Source organism: Lepus europaeus, chromosome 15, assembly GCF_033115175.1.
Source record: "Lepus europaeus isolate LE1 chromosome 15, mLepTim1.pri, whole genome shotgun sequence".
NCBI classification, from domain to species: Eukaryota; Metazoa; Chordata; class Mammalia; order Lagomorpha; family Leporidae; genus Lepus; species Lepus europaeus.
This window is the reverse complement of record NC_084841.1, coordinates 15,525,482-15,546,833: the sequence shown is the minus strand read 5'-3', so window position 1 is coordinate 15,546,833 and position 21,352 is coordinate 15,525,482. Positions and strand designations below refer to the sequence as shown.

Here is a 21,352-nt window from a genome sequence, read left to right as displayed (position 1 = left end):
CTGTACTAAGATGCCTCTGTCCTTCTCCAAACCTGGGAAATTTTCTGCTAGTATCTCACTGAAAATGCCTTCTAATCCTTTCTCCCTCTCCATGCCTTCAGGAACTCCTAGAACCCGAATGTTGGGTTTTTTAATAGTATCCTGTAAATTCCTGACAATATTTTTTAGATTTCTAATTTCTTCTTCTTTTCTTTGGTTTGCCTGTTTAGTAAGAGGCAGCAAGATGGCGGAATAAGCAGGAAGCACACTTAGTCCGGGGGGAGAGAAAGTTTAATATAAGTGGAGATACTGCAGGCTCAAGGAAGAGTAGGGGATGAAACAGCAGAGGAAACTCTTCCGGAACTAGTGATTCACAGTGGACCTGCGTGGAGAGCGTGGGAGCCCAAGTTCGGGACACCAGCGGCAGACTCAACGCACCAGCGCTGGAACGCGAGGTGAGCCGAACCTCCATAGCCCGAGATACCAGCGGGCAAGCGGAAAGAGGAGGCTAGAGGGAACGAGGCTTGAAACTCCGTGGGGAAAAGTTCACCAGGCTAACTAGAAGAGAGAGAAAATAAAAAATAAAAAAAGTGACTGATACGGACACAAGTTTCTCTCTCTCCGCTCACCTCTCACAGGCGAGCAAGACAGAGCAGGCGCCATTTTGGACATACGTCATAAGCAGGGCGACCTCAGGTCTGCACCAGCCCTGAGCCTAGCAGAAAAACCTGACTCTGTGGGGAGGGGTGAAATAACAGGAGATTAGCATCTAACTTGGCAACCCAGTGGGAGACTGCAGGAGAATTGGAGCCCACACTGAGGGCAGCAGAGATTCCCTGTGTGGTCCTTGGGAAAGAGCTTCCAATCTCTGGCTCCTGTGGGTATATCATTTGCCTGCTAACTACCTCCAATTACGTTCAGCTGTGCGGAATTACTTCCCTTTTAAATCAAAAAAAGAAAGAGAGATTTACCACACCTAACCTGGGAGTGTCATCTTTGACACACCCTCAACCCTGAGGAACCAAACACAGCTCTCAGTCCACACTCATCTCAAGCCTCTAAGGCTCCACTGAAAGCAGACAGTCCACTTAATATAGAGCCATAGTGTAACAAGAAAAAACACCACAGTGAAGAAACCAAATATCTCCAACATGCCAAACAACAAACGCAAAAACCAAGCTAACAAGAACAAGGAAGAAACTATGACGCCCCCAAATGAAAAAGACACCCCAATTCAAGATTATGAAGATGATGAGATCGAAGAAATGCAAGAAGCGGATCTCAAAAAATTGATAAGAACATTAAGAAGTTCTCAAAAACAAATTCTTGAACTACAGAAATCCTTCATGGACAAGATAGAAAATCTCTCTCGTGAAAGTGAAATATTAAGGAGGAATCAAAATGAAATGAAACAACTAGTGGAACAAGAAACTCTGATAGTGACTAGAAATCATAATGAAATGAAGAGTTCAATAGATCAAATGACAAACACATTAGAGAGCCTTAAAAACAGAATGGGCGAAGCAGAAGAGAGAATATCAGACTTAGAAGACAGAGAACAGGAAAGAAATAAAATTTTTTATTATTTATCTTTTAAGATTTATTTATTTATTTGAAAGTCAGAGTTACAGAGAGAGGGGGAGAGATGGAGGGAGAAAAAGAGAGATCTTCCATCCACTGATTCATGCCCAGATGGCCACCAGGGATGGGCAGGCCCAAGCCAGGAGCTTCTTCTGGGTCGCCCTCATGGGTGGCAGGGGCTCAAACACTTGGGCTATCTTCTGCTGATTTTCCCAGGGCATGAGTAGAAAGCTGAATTAGAAGTGCAGAAGCTGACACACGAATCAACACCCAGATGGAATGTTTTATGGCCACACTACAATAGTGGCCCCTAATCTGCACTTTAGAGTGAGAGAGAAAGAAAAACACAGGTATGCACATGAGCCTTTCTTTGCTTTACATTTTACATTTTTCTTTTTCAAAACTTGTTTAAAAACTTTGAAGATTCAAGTGTTAAATAATAATTTAATTTCACCTACTTTTAAAGTACTTATTTTTGTCACCAGGCGTTCTGTAAGTGACTTCATGTCATATTATTTTATTCCTATTATTTTCTGACTATTATTTCTACTTTTCAAATGAGAAAGTAAAAAAAAAAAAAAAAAAAACAGGATTGTGGTGGAATGAGAAGGCAATGCCAAGATGGCTGCTGGCAAGTGAGCGTCAGTTACTCAGGAATGGCTTCGGAACCCACATGGCAAAGGAGCCTGCCTGACAACAGGCTGTGATTGGTTAGGGCATAAACTGCCTCTTGCCCGAATTGGTTGTCTTGGCTATATAAGCTGCTGCACCAACTGAAATAAATGAGTCTGCTGGCTGCTCACCTCTGGCCCACTTTCACCTGACTCCTGGTGTCTGTGTGATGACTCTGCGCCTCTTGCCCCCACCGTGCTCATCCTCTCAGAACGAATCCACAGCAACATAGGATATTCACATCATTCAAAGTTATAAAGATATCACACTCCAAAGCTCTTACTCATACAGTCATATTTTATTATGATGCTACCCATTCAGGAAAAAAAAATAATACTGTGTTATTATTTGAATAAGAAGCTTATGGACTTGTATAAATATAACAAAACAGTTATGTATCTACTCTTTTTCTAAGAAAGTCCACTTACAGTACGTGATACTGTTCATTTTTCCATTTGTCCTCTATTTTAATTTGATTGTGGTCTTACCATTGCTCCCCATATGAATTTAGTTTTTCCTGTCTCACTCTCTTGTTCCAGCCACCCATCTTTCTGTAACTCCTTTTTTTTCAATTTTTCTTCAAAAGGAGACTATGTATGAATATAAAATTTACCTAAAGAAGAAGGAAGAGACCTTTATTAATCCCTTGCATCCTGTCTGCTGATCCTTTCTCATTTGTATAAATAGTGTGCACCCTAAAGCCTGAAATATATATGATCTTGTAGTGATAGCCAGAGTAAGGACACATGCTAGAGGAAGGCTGAAAAGAAACCTTGTTTTTGCTCTCCTTTCATCCCACTCGTTTTTACTCCGATTTTTCAGTTCATTCTTGTTTTCTTTACTATGTGAGGTCCACTTCTTAATCTAGCCACTAAAGTTTTGACTCACATAATATTTTCACTCCCAGATGGTATTTTTTCAAATGTCTGTTCGTTCTTGATGGTTTCTTATTGTTTGAGCATCTTTCTAATTGCATCCTCTATTTCTCTGATCATTTTGTGTGATATAATTATTCTTTAGTCAGTACATCTGCAGTTTTGGTGATCAAAATCAGTTGTTTTTCAAGTTTGTTCTCGCTTACAAAGGCCTGCCTTCTCATGTGTTTCATAATCTTGAAGACACCCTGAGTTTTCATGGGAAGTATTCTCTTTGGCTTTATCTTTCTTATGTTAACTGTGTATCTGCCTCAGTGGGGAATAGTGGCATGTGCCTGTTTCTGAATCATGAAAGCTCAACTCTCTCCCTATGATTTTCACAGACATCTAGTACAGGACCCATTCCAAGCATCCTCATCTTCACAGTAAGTTGTCATGGGAATCCACCTGAATCATACCCTCTTCTGGCTATGGGCTTTTCCCATTCACTGATGCTTCTGCCTTGGCTCCCAGCATCTTCAGCTGGGTTGTTCTCTTAGTTAAATTGAGTTACAAGAAGGCACTGGCTGGTTTATACACAAAGACATTTATTTCTTAGTGCTCTGAAGGAAGTCTACTATCAGAGTAGCACCATGATTGGGCTCTGCGGAGGGAGGGCCTACTTCTGAGTTAGACTGTGGACTTCCCTGTGTACCCTCTTAGGGCAGTGACAGAGAGAGCATGCTGGCTAGATGGGATCCCTTTCATGAGAGCTCCTCAGGGCCCCACCTTCTAATACATCACAATGGGGATTAGGATTTTAGCATATGCATTTTGGATGGGGAAACAAACACTGGGTTTGTAAGAGTTGCCAGCCTGCCAAGCAGATGTTCCAGCCCAGTCTCTATGGTTTGTGAGCCCAGCTCTTGAGCTCCAGAACTCAGGCATTTTTCTCTGGCTTTCTCATCACCTTTGCACCCTTCAAACTCCTGTTGTTTTGGAGGGGTTCTTGAAGACCAACCTTGTCTCTGAAAGTGATTAAAACCCAGGAGCTGGGGCTGGCATTGAGGTGTAGCGAGTAACGCCGCTTCCTGTGATGCTGCATGCCCTGGCTGCTCCACTTCTCTTCCAGCTCTATGCTAATGGCCTGGGGAGAGCAGCAGAAGATGGCCCACGTGTTTGGTCCACTGCTACCCACTAGAAGAAGCTCCTGGCTTCAGCCAGGCCCAGTTCCAGCTTTTGAGGTCATGGAAAGTCTGATGGAAAAGTCTCTCTAGTTTATGGAAAGTCTCTCTCTCTGTCTCTGTTTTTCTTTCTGTAACTCGAACTTTCAAATAAGTAAATATATCTTTAAATAAATAAATAAAAAAACCCTCTGCATCTGTTGTGTATAGAAAATGTCCTATAAGACATTCCAGAAGGTAGACTATGTTTTTACCTTTATTCCGTTTTTAATCTGTATGTATATGCCTGTGTGTTTATGTGTGTGGGGTTGTGAATAATTATCTATCCTTTCTATAAGTGTTCATTGTTGTAATTGTTTTATTTTTATTGGGAATCTGTTAATTGCAAAATTTGTACATTAAACTTTTATCAAAGGTATGTATATGAACAGGATAAAACATGGTATATATAGAAGTTTGTACTATTCATACTTTCAGGAATCTAATCGGTGTTCAGAACATACAGCCCATGAGAAGATGGGGCTATTATATCTCCACAGGCCCTAAGTAAATAAACTAGCTACCCTTGGTATTTTCTTGATACTATTGCCTGTATATGTCCTAAAATCAGCCCATTTCTAACTTTCAAATGTAATGCCTATATGATGCCTCTTTAATGTTTCCCTATGTAGTAACCGTATTTTTTAGTCACCTCTTTTTTTAAAGATTTATTTATTTATTTGAAAGAGTTACACAGAGATAGAAGGAGAGGCAGTGAGAGAGAAAGCAAGAGAGATAGAGAGAGGTCTTCCATCTGATGGTTCACTCCCCAATTTGCCTCAACAGCTGGAGCTACGCCAATCCAAAGCCAGGAGCCAGGAGCTTCTTTTGGGTCTCCCATGTGGGTTCAGGGGCCCAAGGACTTGGGCCATCTTCTACTGTTTTCCCAGGCCATAGCAGAGAGCTGGATCAGAAGTGGACAGCTGGGACTCGAATGGGTGCCCATATGGGTTGCCAGCACTGCAGGCAGCAGCTTTACCTGTTACACCACAGTGCTGGCTCCTAGTCACCTCTTTCGTTTACATTTCTTGGCTTATTTTCACCTATCTGAAAGACAGAGTGAGAGAGTGAGAGAGTGAGAAAGTGAGAGAGAGAGAGAGAGAGAGAGAGAGAGAGAGAGAGAGAGAAGAGAGGAGAGAGGAGAGGACAAGGAGATAAGGAGACAAGGAGACAAGGAGACAGGAGAGGAGGAATCTTCTATTCACTAGTTTACTCCCCAAATGCCTGCAACAGCCAGGGCTGGGCCAGGCTAAAGCCAGGAGCCAGGAGCCAGGAACTCCACCTACATCTCCTATGTGGGTGGCAGGGACCCAAACAGTTGAAACATCATCAGTTGCCTCCCAGGATGCATTAGCAGGAGGCTAGGTTAGGAACAGAGTAGCCACGGCTTGACTGTGCACTGTGAAATGGGAGTTTATATCTCAGGCAGGGACAACCTGCTACTGCTAGCACCTACTCCTACAGTCGCCTCTTAACTTTCCAGTTTTTCTATATCCTTGTCTTTTCCAAAGCAAATTACACTTTGATTTCTATTTCTGAAATTTGTTTCTGTTTTCACTATTTTTTTATCAGCATCTTTTCATTATTGAATCAATTACATAGATTTTTTTTTGCATTAAAAACTTTAGACCATTTCAGTTAAAATTCAAAACCCAAGCTGTACAAATCTCTTTAGGATTCCCCTGATCTGATTTCGTCTGTGGACTCTAAAGCTTATGTATGAATTTCATTTTATCTGTATTGAAATTCCCATCTATTCTTGTATTGTGTGGCACTAAATAGTCATTCAAGTTAGTTAGTTGACACTTAGTTACTGACATGAACCAGACATGAGAATCCCTTGTATTTTGACTGCTTCTTTTTTCTCTTGGCATTATAGTGAGCTTATATCGCCTTAAATTATTCACACCAGCAAAGTCCATTTTTCCTTGTAAAATAATGTATTTATAGGTCTATAGATTATAACATAGATTTTTTTTGAAGGAAGAGTATAATGTAAATACAAAATAAATGTAGTGTTTTTTTTAATATTCTTGGTAGTATAAAGGGTGACAAATCGGGACATTCCATTCATTCCATAATTGGCTCTAATATTAATCAATGTTGAGAGAGTAGATTTATAAAAAGCAAAAGTATTTATATATTATAAAGAAATGTTTTATTTATATTTCCCACAGAGTGACTGAGAGTGAATAAAAAATGTACAAATTTTAGAAAAATCATAAACTTTGTTCTTTATGGTAGATTTTTTTCTCCAAATTTTTAGAGGTACTTTTTACATGACATTTTGTGCAAATCCTTAATAATTATGTAATGTAAAGACACTTGAAAACTCTCTAAACCACCCTAAGCAGTGGAGTATGTTGCTAATCACTTCACCCCTGCCCTTTACAACCCCTGATTTGATTTCTGTGACTGTAGCCTAGTTTTCTGTGGGCTATACATTTATGTTCACAGAACCACAGTAGGTGTGCTTATTAGGTTTATCTTACTAATTCAGCAACACTATTTTGAGGTGTAGTGTTATGCATCCCTAGCAAATTAATTACTTTCCTAATACTCAGTTGTTTAAAAACAGTGAACATTTATTGTCTCACAGTTTCTGTGAGTTAGGAATTCAGCCGTGGCCTGGCTGGCTACCTCTGATTCAGGGTCTTTCACAAAGCTGTGATCAAGGTGTCAGCTGGGGCTGCTATCATTTCAGGGCTCAATTTTGCAGAAAATTCCCTTCCAAGTTCACTGAAGTGTGTTTTGACAAGCCTCCGGTCCATGCAGGCTGTTGGCTGGAGACATCAGTTTCTTGTCACGTGAGCCTCTCCTTAGGGCTTCTCATGCAGTGTGGCTTGCCTTCCTGGGAGTGAGGGTTCCAAGAGTGAGAGATAGCTATAGAGAGTGATAGATGATAAGAGCAAGCAAGCACAATACACATCAATATCTTTTTAAAACCTATTTTTCAAAGTGACATTCCATCACTTTTATCTTATTACAAGGAGTCACCGTGTCCCACCCAGACTCAAGAAGAGGGAATTGAACAGTGATGTAAATACCAGGGGCAGTGTTCCTTAGGGGGATTCCAATAGCTGCCTCCCAGTAGGCCCACTGACACCTCAGTGATTCATGGTTCTCTTGCAAGAGGCGCTTATCTTGGAGTGGGCTTTTAGCCTAACAGTTAAGATGCCTGCAGGCCACGGTGGAGAGACTGGGTTTGACTCTCAGCTGTGGCTTCTGACTCCAGCTTCCTGCCAATGCAGAGCTTCAGAAACAGCAGTAAAGGCTCAAAGGGTTGATGCCCTGCCACGCATGTGGGAGGTCTGAATGGAGTTTACTAGTCTCAGCTTTGGCCTGGTCTAATCCCAGCTATTGTGGGCATTTGGAGACCAGGGGATGGGCTCGTGCTCATTCTCATGCTCATTCATATTCATAATCATTCTCTCTCTCTCTCTCCCTCTCTCTCTCTCTCTCTCTTTCCTCTCTCAAGACCATCTTCCCAGCACACTGCAGCTCAAGGTCCAGATATGAATAAAGCTCCTGAGTATTCAGTGTTTCAGCATATAGCCTCACGTGTTGCTCCTTTTCATCCGCAGTTCTGTAAAATTCAGATCCATATGTTTCTTTTAAAAAATGATAAAATCGGACACTCTAAGGAAGTCACTGATTCGTGAAGTTCTGAAATTCAGCCAGAAAAATATTGGATGTTTTTTAATGTGGTCTTAAAGCCTAGGAATATTCAAACACCATACTCAGGGCTCTTTTTTCTTCCATTCTGAATCATCCTCCCTTTTTTTTCTCTACATGAAAATTAAAATTTTTTTTAAAAGCTGATATCCTGTCATTAAAATTTTAGGTATGCAAGAACACATTTCCTAGAGTTTTTAAAGAATTTCTGCCTATTAAATTACATTAAGTTAAATTATTAATTTACTTCAGAGCCTTTGTTGAAATTTAAGTTATTATTTAGGGGTCTATTTGTGGACTAACTGTCCTGTTTGTTCTATCTGTATGTCTGTGTCTTTGGGAGTGTAGGTATTTTTGTGTGTGATAACTGTTCTACTTTTCCAAAACTAGTGGATTTTTATTGTTTATTTGAATTTTCACATGAACTTTATATCCAGCTTTCCAATGTATACAAAATATTCATGATAATAGTGATTGAATTTTCCATGTGCTTTATGGGTTGATTTGAGGGAAATATATCTTAAAATTTCAGACATTTCTATTCCATGAATGTGCTGTACATCATATTTTTGGTTAGATTTTCTTAAATTTTTTTCACAATGGCTTGTGGTTTTTAATAAAAAAGGGCTTCGTGCATATTTCATTAAATTCAAAAATTAAGATATTTTGATATCATAAGCAGTGTTGCTTAAACTTAATTTATTTTGAGTTGTTTTTAGTATATATAAATACATTGTTTTTGTTTTCAAATATTACCTAAGACTTCTCTTACTTTGCTAAATTGAACTGTATGCAAATTTCTGTGTGTACATGTCTGTCTATGTGAAAAGACTGATTAGTATTATCTAGGTCTATACTTATGTCATTGATGAATAGAGAAAGACTAATTTCTTCTTTACCAGCTCATTTTGTCATTTACTTGTATTTCTGTCTTACTCTACTGACCTGGACTTCCAATATGAAATTGAATAAGAAGTAATAGAAATAGACATACTGCCTTCTTCTCAATCTTACAGGAAAATGTTTATCTTCCGTGACAACATATGATGCTAGCTTTAGGTTTTTGTAAATGCTGCTCCTCAGGTTGATAGTTTCATTTTATTATTAATGTAAAATTTTCTTCTTTATCTCCTGTAACTTTATTATGAGTATTTTTGATATTCATAAATGATGGTTTTGATGACTTTGATGAATTTCACGTGTTATGTTTCATCCTGTTACTTTCTTATGTATTTTATTAAAGGATATCATAGTAGACAGCAAACAGATCTTAAAGTTATAATTTGTGCCATTTGATTGATGTCTACTGCATTTACATAGTTATAGCTATTTTCATTGAGGTAAATATCATGGAATACGATATTTGTTTTTTTTTTAAGATTTATTTATTTATTTGAAAGTCAGAGTTACAGAGAGAGAGGAGAGGCAGAGAGAGAGAGGTCTTCCATCCAATGGTTCACTCCCCAATTGGCTACAACAGCCTGAGCTGCGCTGATCCAAAGCCAGGAGCCAGGAGCTTCCTCTGGGTGTCCAAAGTGGGTGCAGGGGCCCAAGGACTTGGGCTATCCCAGGCCATAGCAGAGAGCTGGATCAGAAGTGGAGCAGCTATGTCTTGAACTGGTGCCCATGTGGGAGGCCAGCACTATAGGCCAGGGCATTAACCCACTGTGCCACAGCGCCAGCCCCCACAATATTTGTTATTTTAAGTTGAATGATTCTTTTTTTTTTTTTTTTTTTTTTGATAGGCAGCGTGGACAGTGAGAGAGAGAGAGACAGAGAGAAAGGTCTTCCTTTTGCCGTTGGTTCACCCTCCAATGGCCGCTGCGGCTGGTGCACTGCAGCCAGCGCACCGCGCTGATCCGAAGCCAGGGGCCAGGTGCTTCTCCTGGTCTCCCATGGGGTGCAGGGCCCAAGCACTTGAGCCGTCCTCCACTGCACTCCCGGGCCACAGCAGAGAGCTGGCCTGGAAGAGAGGCAACCGGGACAGAATCCAGTGCCCCAACCGAGACTAGAACCTGGTGTGCCGATACTGCAAGGTGGAGGATTAGTCTATTGAGCTGGCCTAACTTTCAATTTATTCATAAACTATCAATCATATCACCCCCCCAAAAGAAACTTTTGCTCAGTAGTTATTTCCCAGTTCTACTCCCACCATAATCCCTGCAAACCATGTTTGTTTATATAGTGTATATGGTATGTGTTTTATTTCTCTTGCTTGTATACTTTAGACTAGAATTTATGGTTCATATTGTAACTATATGTGTAACATTTTGAAGAATTGGCAAATAATGTTCAAAGTGACTATACTATTTAATAATTCCACCTGATGTATAACATTCTGATTTGTATCATCATTGCCAACACTTATTGTCTTTCAAATATTTTAAGTATTCTAGCTGGTGTGATGGTATCTCATTGTATATCTCATATTCATATTATTTTAATGATAATTAATAATTTAGAAACAGTTATCATCAAGACAGACATATATTTTTGTTCCTTCTTAAATAATCAATAATGGTCACTCTAATAAAGATAACAGATATTTTTGCACATATGTGCTTTAATTTTTCATTTTTCCAGGACACTGGAGTGCTTCTATTTTATCTGTATTATCTGTCCGGATTTTTAATTCTGAAGGACCAGAGGTTTCCAAACGAATTTCTTCTCTTCTTTCTTATATTTATGTCATTGATAATCTCATTAAGTTTAATTGCTCTAAAAATACCACTTCTGTGCTAATGTCCTTCGAGTTTACAAAACCAGTTGAATTACTCTCCTGAAACTGGGCTATATATACAAATGACTTTCTCTCTTAGCTGCAACAGCCAATAAACATACCTAATTATCATGCCAAAGATGGAGTTCCTGATTTCCCCTGAAGACTCCCTACTCTTTGATCCTTCCACATCTCAGTTGAGTGCTTTGCAACTATGACCAAACATTAATATTTGTGCTTCATCTCCCTGTTTTTGATACCCTATATCCACTTCTTTGGGAAACCTTTCTTTCTTGCACTTTGAAAAATATGTGCATTCAGGATTGGAGCATTTCATACTTCTTTCACTACTACCACCCAGGTTCTTACTCCTAAACTTCTGCTAAAACCATAACTTTCTATTCATTCTCTTCACTCCTACTTTTGTTCCTTTGTTTTCATTTTCTTTCCATTCATGCAGATCTCTACTCCTTACTTGAAGCCTACTGAATCCACACTTTAGGGATGGAACACAGGAACCTGCATTTTCTTTATGTTTTTAAAACACTGTCATAATTTTAAATTTGTATTATTTCATATTTATTTAAAAGCATGATAGGCCGGCACCATGGCTCAATAGGCTAATCCTCCGCCTTGCGGCGCCCGCACACCGGGTTCTAGTCCCGGTCAGGGCCCCAGATTTTGTCCCGGTTGCCCCTCTTCCAGGCCAGCTCTCTGCTATGGCCCGGGAGTGCAGTGGAGGATGGCCCAAGTGCTTGGGCCCTGCACCCCATGGGAGACCAGGAGAAGCACCTGGCTCCTGGCTTCGGATCAGCGAGGTGCGCTGGCCGCTGCGGCCATTGGAGGGTGAACCAACGGCAAAAGGAAGACCTTTCTCTCTGTCTCTCTCTCTCACTGTCCACTCTGCCTATCAAAAAAAAAAAAAAAAAAAAGGATAGAAAAGCAGAGAGATCTTGCAGCCCCTGGTTTACTCCCCAAATACATACAACAACTTGGATTGGGCCAGACTGAAGCCAGGAAATAGGCACTCAGTCTGGGTTTCCTACATGCGTGGCGGGGACCCAACTACTTGAGCTGATGCCCTCCCGAGATGCACATTAGCAGGAATCAGCAATCCATAGCAGAGCAAAGTGTTGAACCCAGGCACTCCATGGGATATGAAATCTCAAGTGGCATCTTAACCACTGTGCAAAACACCTGCCCCTGTTCCTCTATTTTTTGTTGTTGTTGTTGTTGTTCTTAGTACTAAAGCCATAGTTATCCTTTCATGATGTAACTTGGTTACAATATGCATTTAAAACCACCCAGCATCTTTCCATCTCATCCAGTTCTATCCCATGATCCCACACATCTTGTAAGGCCCAATATTCTACCTACCACACTTCTCTATTTAACACTGGAACTCTCTGCAACATGCCAAACATATCTGATACTCTGTTTCCCTGTCTGCTTTCTCTCTCCTTAAGAAATGTAGGTTGCATCCCTTTCTAGCATATTATATATCAGTTTTTCTTTCTGTTTACTATCTTCTTATGTCTTTAAAATAAATGTAGGTTCTGCAAAAAGATATTTCTCCTGGCTTTTTCAATGATACATGCAGTATGTGGAATTCAGTGAGTACCATGACCAGCCTAAGAAGAGCAGATTCCCAAAAATGATCCCTGGATCAAGTTATGATATTTTATTGTATTGTCAGGTGAACTTCCCAAAGGATTGATACTATTCGTATTTTCATCAACACTGCTTTCTTCTCCATTGATATGCAGCTAGTGCTTTCTTACTTGTAAGGAAAATTGGGTAAAACAAACATTAAATGTTAAACCATATACATTTGATTGTGTGGACAATGAATTTAGGGTGGGGTTTTCCTAGAATTGTAGTAATATATAACACACTCTGAGAGTTCTGTTTTTAAAATCAGCTGCCGGAGCCACCTTTATCTCAACTAGATCCTACTTATGTAATGAAAGACACGAAGAATAGATAGAATTGCATTACTATAGTTCATGTATCTCACTACAATTCCTATTGATTGGTCAATTTTTCATGTTTCCCAACAATTAATATTGAAATTCTCAACCACTGTCCACATCTACAGGACTCAAATATTTAACACATCTAGATCAGGTGTTCCAAAGTAGTTGACCATTATGGATTTAAGGCAACTTTGAGTTCAATATATTTGTCAGTTATTTGTCTTCTATGTTAATACACAATCTGGAATTCAGAGAATATAATACTAAAATCAGGATCACTTCCTGCTCCTTTCTTCTTTCTCATTCACTAGTTTTCTTCTCCAGGAATCCATGTACATCAGTTGAAAGTTAAGAACTAATATTCAATACATGGAGACTGCATTCTAATGTTTCTAGTTTAACAAATGAATACTTTATTTCCTTGTTCTCAATCTTATTTCTTAACTTTTGTTTACATACTAATTATTAATTTATAGTTGGACAAAGTGCTCTGTTAATACTGTTTGTAGCATAACTTTTTACTTGTTTATAAACATAATAATTAAACATTATGATTCATGCATTTTTTCCTCAGAGAATGATGTGTTATCACTCACTAGAAGACTTATTGTTTGATACGTTTTTCCTTTAGATCATTTCCTTATTAATGTTTTTACTTTGTTTCATCTCTCTATAACTAAGATTATAACACTGTTTGAAAGGATGGATGAGCACTGCATTTCAATGATTTGAATTTCCTCTGATCTTCAGATTTCTTCCATGTTTCATTATTTGCATTTTTATAAAACAAGTGCTAGAAATAATGAGTGGAATTACTATGTAATACTTCCACCTTCACTTCTATCTTTCATTGGAACATTGAAAACAGATTTCTCCTTATAAAATATATAAATTATGCAGCCTAAAGTAATATTTCAAGTCAATGACCTATCTTTTTAATATATCTTGAAATCCTAACTAAAAGCAACTTTCAAAATTAATAGCTGTGTCATCATACTTTTAACCTTTTAAAGTTATTCTTCCCCAAGGATTAGAATATTATCTTAGTGAAGAACTTTGCATTTGAGTAAAAGCTCTAAATTTTTAGGTCCTGATCCTAGTGTGGTCCAGAGTGAATAAATAGTATTCTAGGGCGAACTCAGGTGATTCACATTAGCTTTCTAAATGGCATAGGTTATTACTTAACACTAAGAAAGAGACAATTTATTAAATTGCTGCCAGAGAAGTGTTCACTCTGCTTTACTTCAGTGAATATACTTTCTTTTTTTCGCCTGTTTTCTCTTTTTGGCTCTCTAAAGAGCAATTAACACCACCGTATGATCAGATACACAAGAATTCTATCTCCTTGCTTTAGAAAAATACAGCATCTGCCCTTCAGAATGAATATCTAGCAAACTCTATGAAATCCCAAGACTCTAAATATATTCCCACCCCTGAAAGCTGTGATAAGACTTGGCACTGCTCTCTACACTATATTACTAAACTGTCTACTAAAAATAATTTGTTGGATAGCAGTAAAAACAACTTTGGCACTTATTTCATTGTAACTACGGGCATCTCTTTTAAATAATGTAGTAATTAGCTTAGCTTACAACAACTGTTTATCAGCTATTACAAAAGGATTATATCTGTATACAGACTGTCTCTAATGTCCATGCTGCACACTGTGTCCCTTCCATGCAATGGCCTATGGTTGCCTATACTCCAAGATGACAGATCTTCATTGTATTTATTTGTCAATCCTGTTTTTTTCTTTCTGAGGGTTTTCTCTTATTCTCCACAGTTTTCTACCCTACTGCCATCATTACTACTCACCTATTTTATGCTTTAATTCATTTACATGTCTTTTTAAAGATTTAATTTATTTATTTGAAAGACACAGTTAGAGAGAAAGTTAGAGACAGAGAGCAAGAGAGGTCTTCCATCTGCTGGTTCAATCCCCAAATGGCCACAGAGGCCAGAGCTGAGCTGATCTAAGGCCAGGAGCCAGGAGCCAGGAGCCAGGAGCCAGGAGCTTCTTCTTGGTCTCCAATGTTGGGCCCATCTTCCTTCGCTTTCCCAGGCATATTATCAGGGAGCTGGATCAAAGTGGAGCAGCTGGGACTCTAACTGATGCTCATATGGGTTTCCAACACTTCAGGCAGGGGCTTTAACTTGCTGCATCACAGTGCCGGCTCCATAATTTACATTTCCTGCCTTGCAAAACCACATATAAATATGTGCTCCTCCAAAGACTTAAAACCCACTTATTAAACAATAAAATAGTCAATGTTCCTCTCAGGATACACTTCTGTTTCCCAGTAGATAGTACAAACAAAACTAAATATTTGTGAATAGATGAGGTAAAGGAGAGAGAATCTGTGATTTGATTACTTTGATGCTTTAAAAGTGGTCATGTTCCTAATATTGTAACTACTGATCAATTGAATAAATTCTACTATAATGGTTTCTCATCAGTGTTAGATGGAATCTGACCATTTCAAGATTCAACTGATAGTTAAGTAATTAATTCATCATTAATAAGGTGATCATCTATATTACTTAAACACCCAAGCTAAAAATTATCAGCAATGGATATAATTCACATATATTTTTATAATTATTTGATATACTGTTTACTGATGTTATACAACAGTGCAAATATAACTGAGTAATAATTCACAGATCTTATTGTAAGCTATGTTCAGTTTAGTCATAAATCTGGAATATTTATGCTAAATTATTATATTATAATCTGTTCAAGTTAATCATGACTTCTGAAATATTCCTAGTAATTTATCATATGTAAAAACTATAAAAAATATTGAGCCAGATTCAAGTGCTGAAATCTAAAGCCATAAAAAGCTATCTATTTTTGTTTCATCTAGATTTGTTATAAAGAGAGTGGATAGTGTGTACATGTTTTAATGGATGCTGTAGGTTGACAAATTTACCATTTATTTCATGTACTCCCGTCGCCCACCTACATATGCTATGGTTTGCATGTGGCTTGTGCTCCCAACAGATCGTGCATAAGAGCCTTCATCTTCAGTGTGGTGATATTGAGAGATGGTGGAACCTGTAAGAGATGGGGCCTGATGGGAGGAAGTTAGGTCACTAGTGCATCTTAGCTGGAAAGGATTAATACTGATCTTCAGGGCAGATTTGTTCTAACAATAGTTTTAAAGTACGGCTGCCTCATGCACTCGACCCCTTTGGCAAGTGACCATTTCCCTTTCTGTTTCTTTCTTGGGATGTGACGCAGCCAAGGAGGCCTTCACCGGAGGTTGAAGACATGGGGCTGCCGAACACTGGACTTTTACCCGACAAAATTAGGGGCTACTTAGACCTCTTTCTTTATAAAATACCCAGCGTCAGATATTTAGTTATAGCAGCAGGAAACAGACTAACATCACACACATAGCTCATTCTTTAAATATAAATAGCATCTGTACTATGAACCTTTAATCTAAAACTAAATTATGTGAAACTGCTTTCACTAAAAATAAAGGAATTTGCCATGTATGTCCTGAAGATGAGTCAATTGTTACTGTTATATCTTTCTTTAGTTAGTTGCTAGAAGACATTAACATTTCTCAAAAATGTTTAATTGGTTATAATTTTATAATACAGAATTAAAATTTACATATAACAGTACAGCACAATTATAATACCACCCCACTTTTGGTAAGTTTAATGATGTGTGTTCTAGGAAAGGTCTTAAAAACATTTGGTAAATGAACTTGTCACTTTGCATTATTGTTTCAGTTATGGCTTAAGGAAAAGTTGGAAAATATGGAATAGGTTAGTCTGTTAATATTTTATACCTGCCTGTCTGCTCCATAAGTGATAAATCTTCTAGGTACTAACACGATTTGTCAAGAGGTATTTAGAAACAAATTAGTATCTTTTCATATATACATAAGATTGTCTCCATTGAATTTTATTCTACATCCTTATTTTAGCACTAAATTTACCTGTGAAGTGTGAATCTTTGAAAGCTGTGTTTGCCACATTTTGCTGACATATTTTTCCTCCTTCTTATAAGAGATCTAAATAAGCATTTTTAAAATAATTTTACATGTTGAATTTTGCTGAGTGATTTCTATCAGAATTTTTCCCTGTTAATATGTCTTCTGTGTTTCCAAAAAGGAACTAGAATTATTTCTAATGTACCATTGCTTAGGTTCCAGTTGTCTTAGTGCTTTCCTTATATTGTATTCTATATTTCAATATTTTAGCTTTTCATCCATCTTCTAACTGTTCAAAGACTTTAAAATAAACCTTGAAAATGTTCACTTCCCAATGGCAAGAAATGCTATGTGAAAAAGGTTACATTTTTTCAATGTCTTCAAGTTAGAAATGAGCAAAAGGTGAGTGGTTGAACTTATGTGGCCAAAAAGGTTTTTCTGAAGGATAACTGTTCAGATCTGTTGGGAAAAGCAATTCTTCAAATGTGTATTTCTGATGTCATAAAATACTGCTGTTATTTCTAGCTAGAAATATAGTGCTGGTATCCTTGGGATAATTTAGCTGAGTTTTGATGATTTTAGTTATAGTATAATCTCAAATATGAACTATTTAGAGTTTAAAAGCATTTATTTATATTGAAGTACCAGAAGGCAATTTCTTTTGCCTTAATATGATAACTAGCTATCTTTTTGAATATTTCCCTACTGAATTAGTACTTTCCTATTGTTTATTCTATGAATATTTGATCAATTAATTCTAATAATGAAAATTTGTTAGTGTATCTCAATTGGTTTAAAAAGGAGCTCCATTAACTACTAACTTTATCACTACTATTTGAACTTTGAGTTAGAGTTTCAAGGTAATTTAAAGAAAAATACCATTAATATTTTAAAAATTCAAAATATAAACATTTATATTAGAAAATGTTCTTTTAAAAAATCTAAAATTATGTTCTGGGGCTGTCATTGAGGCTCAACAGGTTAAGCTGCCACTTGGGACGCTGGTGGTACTAGACACTCCACTCCCAATCCAGCTTCCTAGTAATGGGCCTGGGAAAGCAACAGCTGATGACATGTATACCTGTGTCCCTGATACCCATGTGGGAGACCAGGATGGGGTTCCTGGCTTCTGGTTTAAATCTGGCCCAGACCTAACTGTGGTCATTTAGCTGATAGAAAATCTGTTTTCTATCTCTGCCTGTCCATCCCTTTCTGTCACTCTAAGTTTCAAATAAATTCATTCATTCATTCATTTATCTTCAACGAAGTTGATGCCCTGTGACATATGGACATTTTAGTCATTATGGACATTTTAGTCATTAATTTGAATATAAATTTATTCCTTTTTTCTAGCTTTAAGATAGAAACAGATGTACTACACCCCATAAAATGTATAATATTTCATGTTAATATATTTTTGAATATAGAATAATTTTGAAACAAATAAATGAACAAGCCCCCTCATATTGTCACAGGTGTGGAAGGCAACAGTGATTGGTAGAAATATATTTCCCCAATGTTATTGCAGTTAGTGAAATATTTACTTAGTGGTATGATAACAAAGGTTATTATTTTCTTCTAATAAATATAACCCCTTGATTTATCATATCCAAAATTGATTTATTAGCAAGTATTCATCAAGAAAGTAGAGAAAAACCACAGAAACACAACTGATTGTAGTAACATGCATGAAACTGGAGAGAAGAAAATTTTAATGAAACCAATTATTAGATGATAGACAGAAAATATTAAAACAATTTGATGTGAGGTTGGGATAAAATTTCATGCTGAATTATTCTGCATGTCCTTTGCAGCTGCACTCCAATTCTGACAAAGGTGATGGCTCTGTCAAGTACATACTTACTGGAGAAGGTGCCGGGACCATATTTATTATTGATGATACCACGGGTGACATCCACTCAACAAAAAGCCTGGACAGAGAGCAGAAGACCCACTATGTGCTTCATGCGCAGGCTATTGACAGAAGGACAAACAAACCTCTGGAACCTGAATCTGAGTTCATCATCAAAGTACAAGACATCAACGACAACGCTCCAAAGTTCACAGATGGACCATACATCGTTACTGTGCCTGAAATGTCAGATATGGGTAAGAAAAAAATCATTATACCCGGGGGGTGTTGATATATAAAATCCAGAACCATCCCTTGAGGATTAGTTCTTATTGGGTTTTTTTTTTTTTTGCTCTTTTGTGAATAAATCTGCAGAAAAAGTTTCAATATATTTTAATATTTTCTTTCTGCATAAAGTTTTAATAACTATTGAGTTTAATAATTATATGTATTACAATTAATTCTGGGGCATGTAAGCTTGGGTATGGCTTGATCTCAAGGGAAAGATTAGTAAATAGGGAAAATCCTGCAATTCTTCTGTGATTGTAGTCTTTTGTTCGTGAAAATTGTGTGTATTGTTAAGAACATATCAACACATTCCATGTGACACTTTGCATATATGATGTCTGAAATTTTTGCCTGTATGTCTTTTAAGCTTAGTTTTGGACTAAGTTATAATAAAGTTTGTAATAGAAATAATTGCTATCTTAATAGAACTTTTCCAATCCTTGTAAGCATTTACATACCTTACTGGTTTCAAAACATACAATAGTCCTATGAAACAGTTTTGAATATCATTTTAAATGTGCAAACTGACATAGTTGTTTTTCAAATTCACTCATCTTGAAACTAAGAAGAAATTAACTCCAGGCTCCCCTGCAGGATCACGCTGCAGCCAGAATATCATGGGGCAGTTCGCAAGTCACTAAGGATCTGTGGCTTTTCTGCCACACAGATTTTTGTAGTCTGGCTATTGTATTGTATTATAAATTTTATATTAATTTTATTTATTGGAGAGAGAAGAGAGAGAGAGAGAGAGAACTTGAATCTCCTATTTGTTAGCATTAACTCAGTGCCTACAACAACCAGGGCTGGGTCAAATCAACGCCAGAGATGGGAACTTAGTTCAAGTCTCCCATGTGGGTGGCAGAGAAACAACTACTGGATTCTTTACTTGTGCTCTCCTAGGATGCATATCAGCAGAACACTGGAATTGTGAGCAGGGATGAGAATTGAATTCAAGCACTGAAATGGCATCCTAACTGCACAGCCAAACACTCACCACATGATTTATTTTTACCCCATGGATGAATTTCTTAAATATGTTTAAAGTAATGTTTGGTTATTATACTAATTGTTAACTATCTTTGTGAGATTCTAGGCTTGATTTAGAAGACGTGCTTTTCAGTAAGGATTTTATGTATATAATTTTGCTGTACTGATATGGACATTATTTTATGATAAAGTTACTCTAAGGGCCAGATCCATGGTGCAGTGGGTTTAGACACTGCCCGCAATGCCAGCATCCCATGTGAGTGCTGATTGGAGTCCCGGTTGCTCCATTTCTGATCCAGCTCCCTGCTGATATTCCTGCTAGGTAGTGGAAGATAACCGATTACTTGGGCTCCTGCACCCATGTGTGAGATCTGCTTGGAGTTCCAGGTTCCTGGTTTTGGCCTGGCCCAGCCTTGCAGATCGCAGCCATTTGTGCGGAGTGAACCAACAGATAGAAGTTCTCTTTCCCTCTCTCTGTAACTCTGCATTTCAAAAAAAAAAGTAAAATCTTAAAAGTGACTTTGGTCTCTAGCAATTCATTCTACGAATTTGAATGTATAGATAAAGTGTTATAAGATTGCAGCTTCTTCCCTACTCGACTCCCAGATGCCAGACCTTTTTAGTTTTCTTGAGTCAGGTGGTTGCTCCTGCGGAAGCTGTTGGGGTAGCAGTTAAGAAAAGGAGACTAAGTCTCTTTCTTAGCTAGTCTCAGGGGAGAGTGCTGTTGCAAACTGGCTGCCTTTGGACCACAGGGACCAGGCTCCAAGAGCCTGGGGAATATGCCTGAATGTACTTGGGCTTATTGGTCTCTTGGGAGAGTTGAGAAGGAATTAAAGGGCTCAGTACTATAAATCCTGGTGGACCCAATGAGGGACAACTATTGGTAAGTGGGCCAAACAACAGAGATGAAAGGCGCTGCAGTCATTACCAAGAAGGACAGTGAGATTGAACAGGAGATGCATTTTTAGGACAATATAGAGATTTATCTAAATTAAAACCATGTTGTTTTTCTTCTTACAAATAACCAAACAAATTTTTTTTTTTTGACAGGAAGAGTGGATAGTGAGAGAGAGAGACAGAGAGAAAGGTCTTCCTTTTGCCGTTGGTTCACCCTCCAATGGGCACCGCGGCCGGCGCGCTGCGGCTGGCGCACCGTGCCGATCCGATGGCAGGAGCCAGGTGCCTATCCTAGTCTCCCATGCGGGTGCAGGGCCCAAGGACCTGGGCCATCCTCCACTGCACTCCCTGGCCACAGCAGAGAGCTGACCTGGAAGAGGGGCAACCGGGACAGAATCCGGCGCCCCAACCGGGACTAGAACCCGGTGTGCTGGCGCCGCAAGGCGGAGGATTAGCCTGTTGAGCCACGGCGCCGGCCACCAAACAAAAATTTTTATCAGTATGTGGATTGAAGGCATGCATGGGCAGGGATCATACCAAAACTATTGTCCTTGTATTTGAGAATTTACCAGACTAGAAGAAAAAGTTTAATTTCACAGAGTAAAAATAAGAAATATGGGCTGTGGAGAAAGGTAAGAAATTGAGACGGCATATTTGTTAGATATTTCCAGTGAATGATGTCTATTCCCTGAGAACAAA

The 21,352-nt window shown here is 38.2% G+C and overlaps 1 protein-coding gene across 3 annotated transcripts in view; it reads left to right on the top strand.

Annotated features, from left to right (window-relative positions):
• Positions 1-21,352, top strand: part of CDH18 (cadherin 18) — a 313,101-nt gene that overhangs the window by 53,504 nt on the left and 238,245 nt on the right. For all 3 annotated transcript variants that reach the window (XM_062211720.1, XM_062211722.1, XM_062211721.1), the window contains exon 2: positions 18,444-18,738. In XM_062211720.1, coding sequence (XP_062067704.1) covers positions 18,444-18,738 — 295 coding nt within the window. The remainder of the gene's footprint in view (positions 1-18,443; positions 18,739-21,352) is intronic.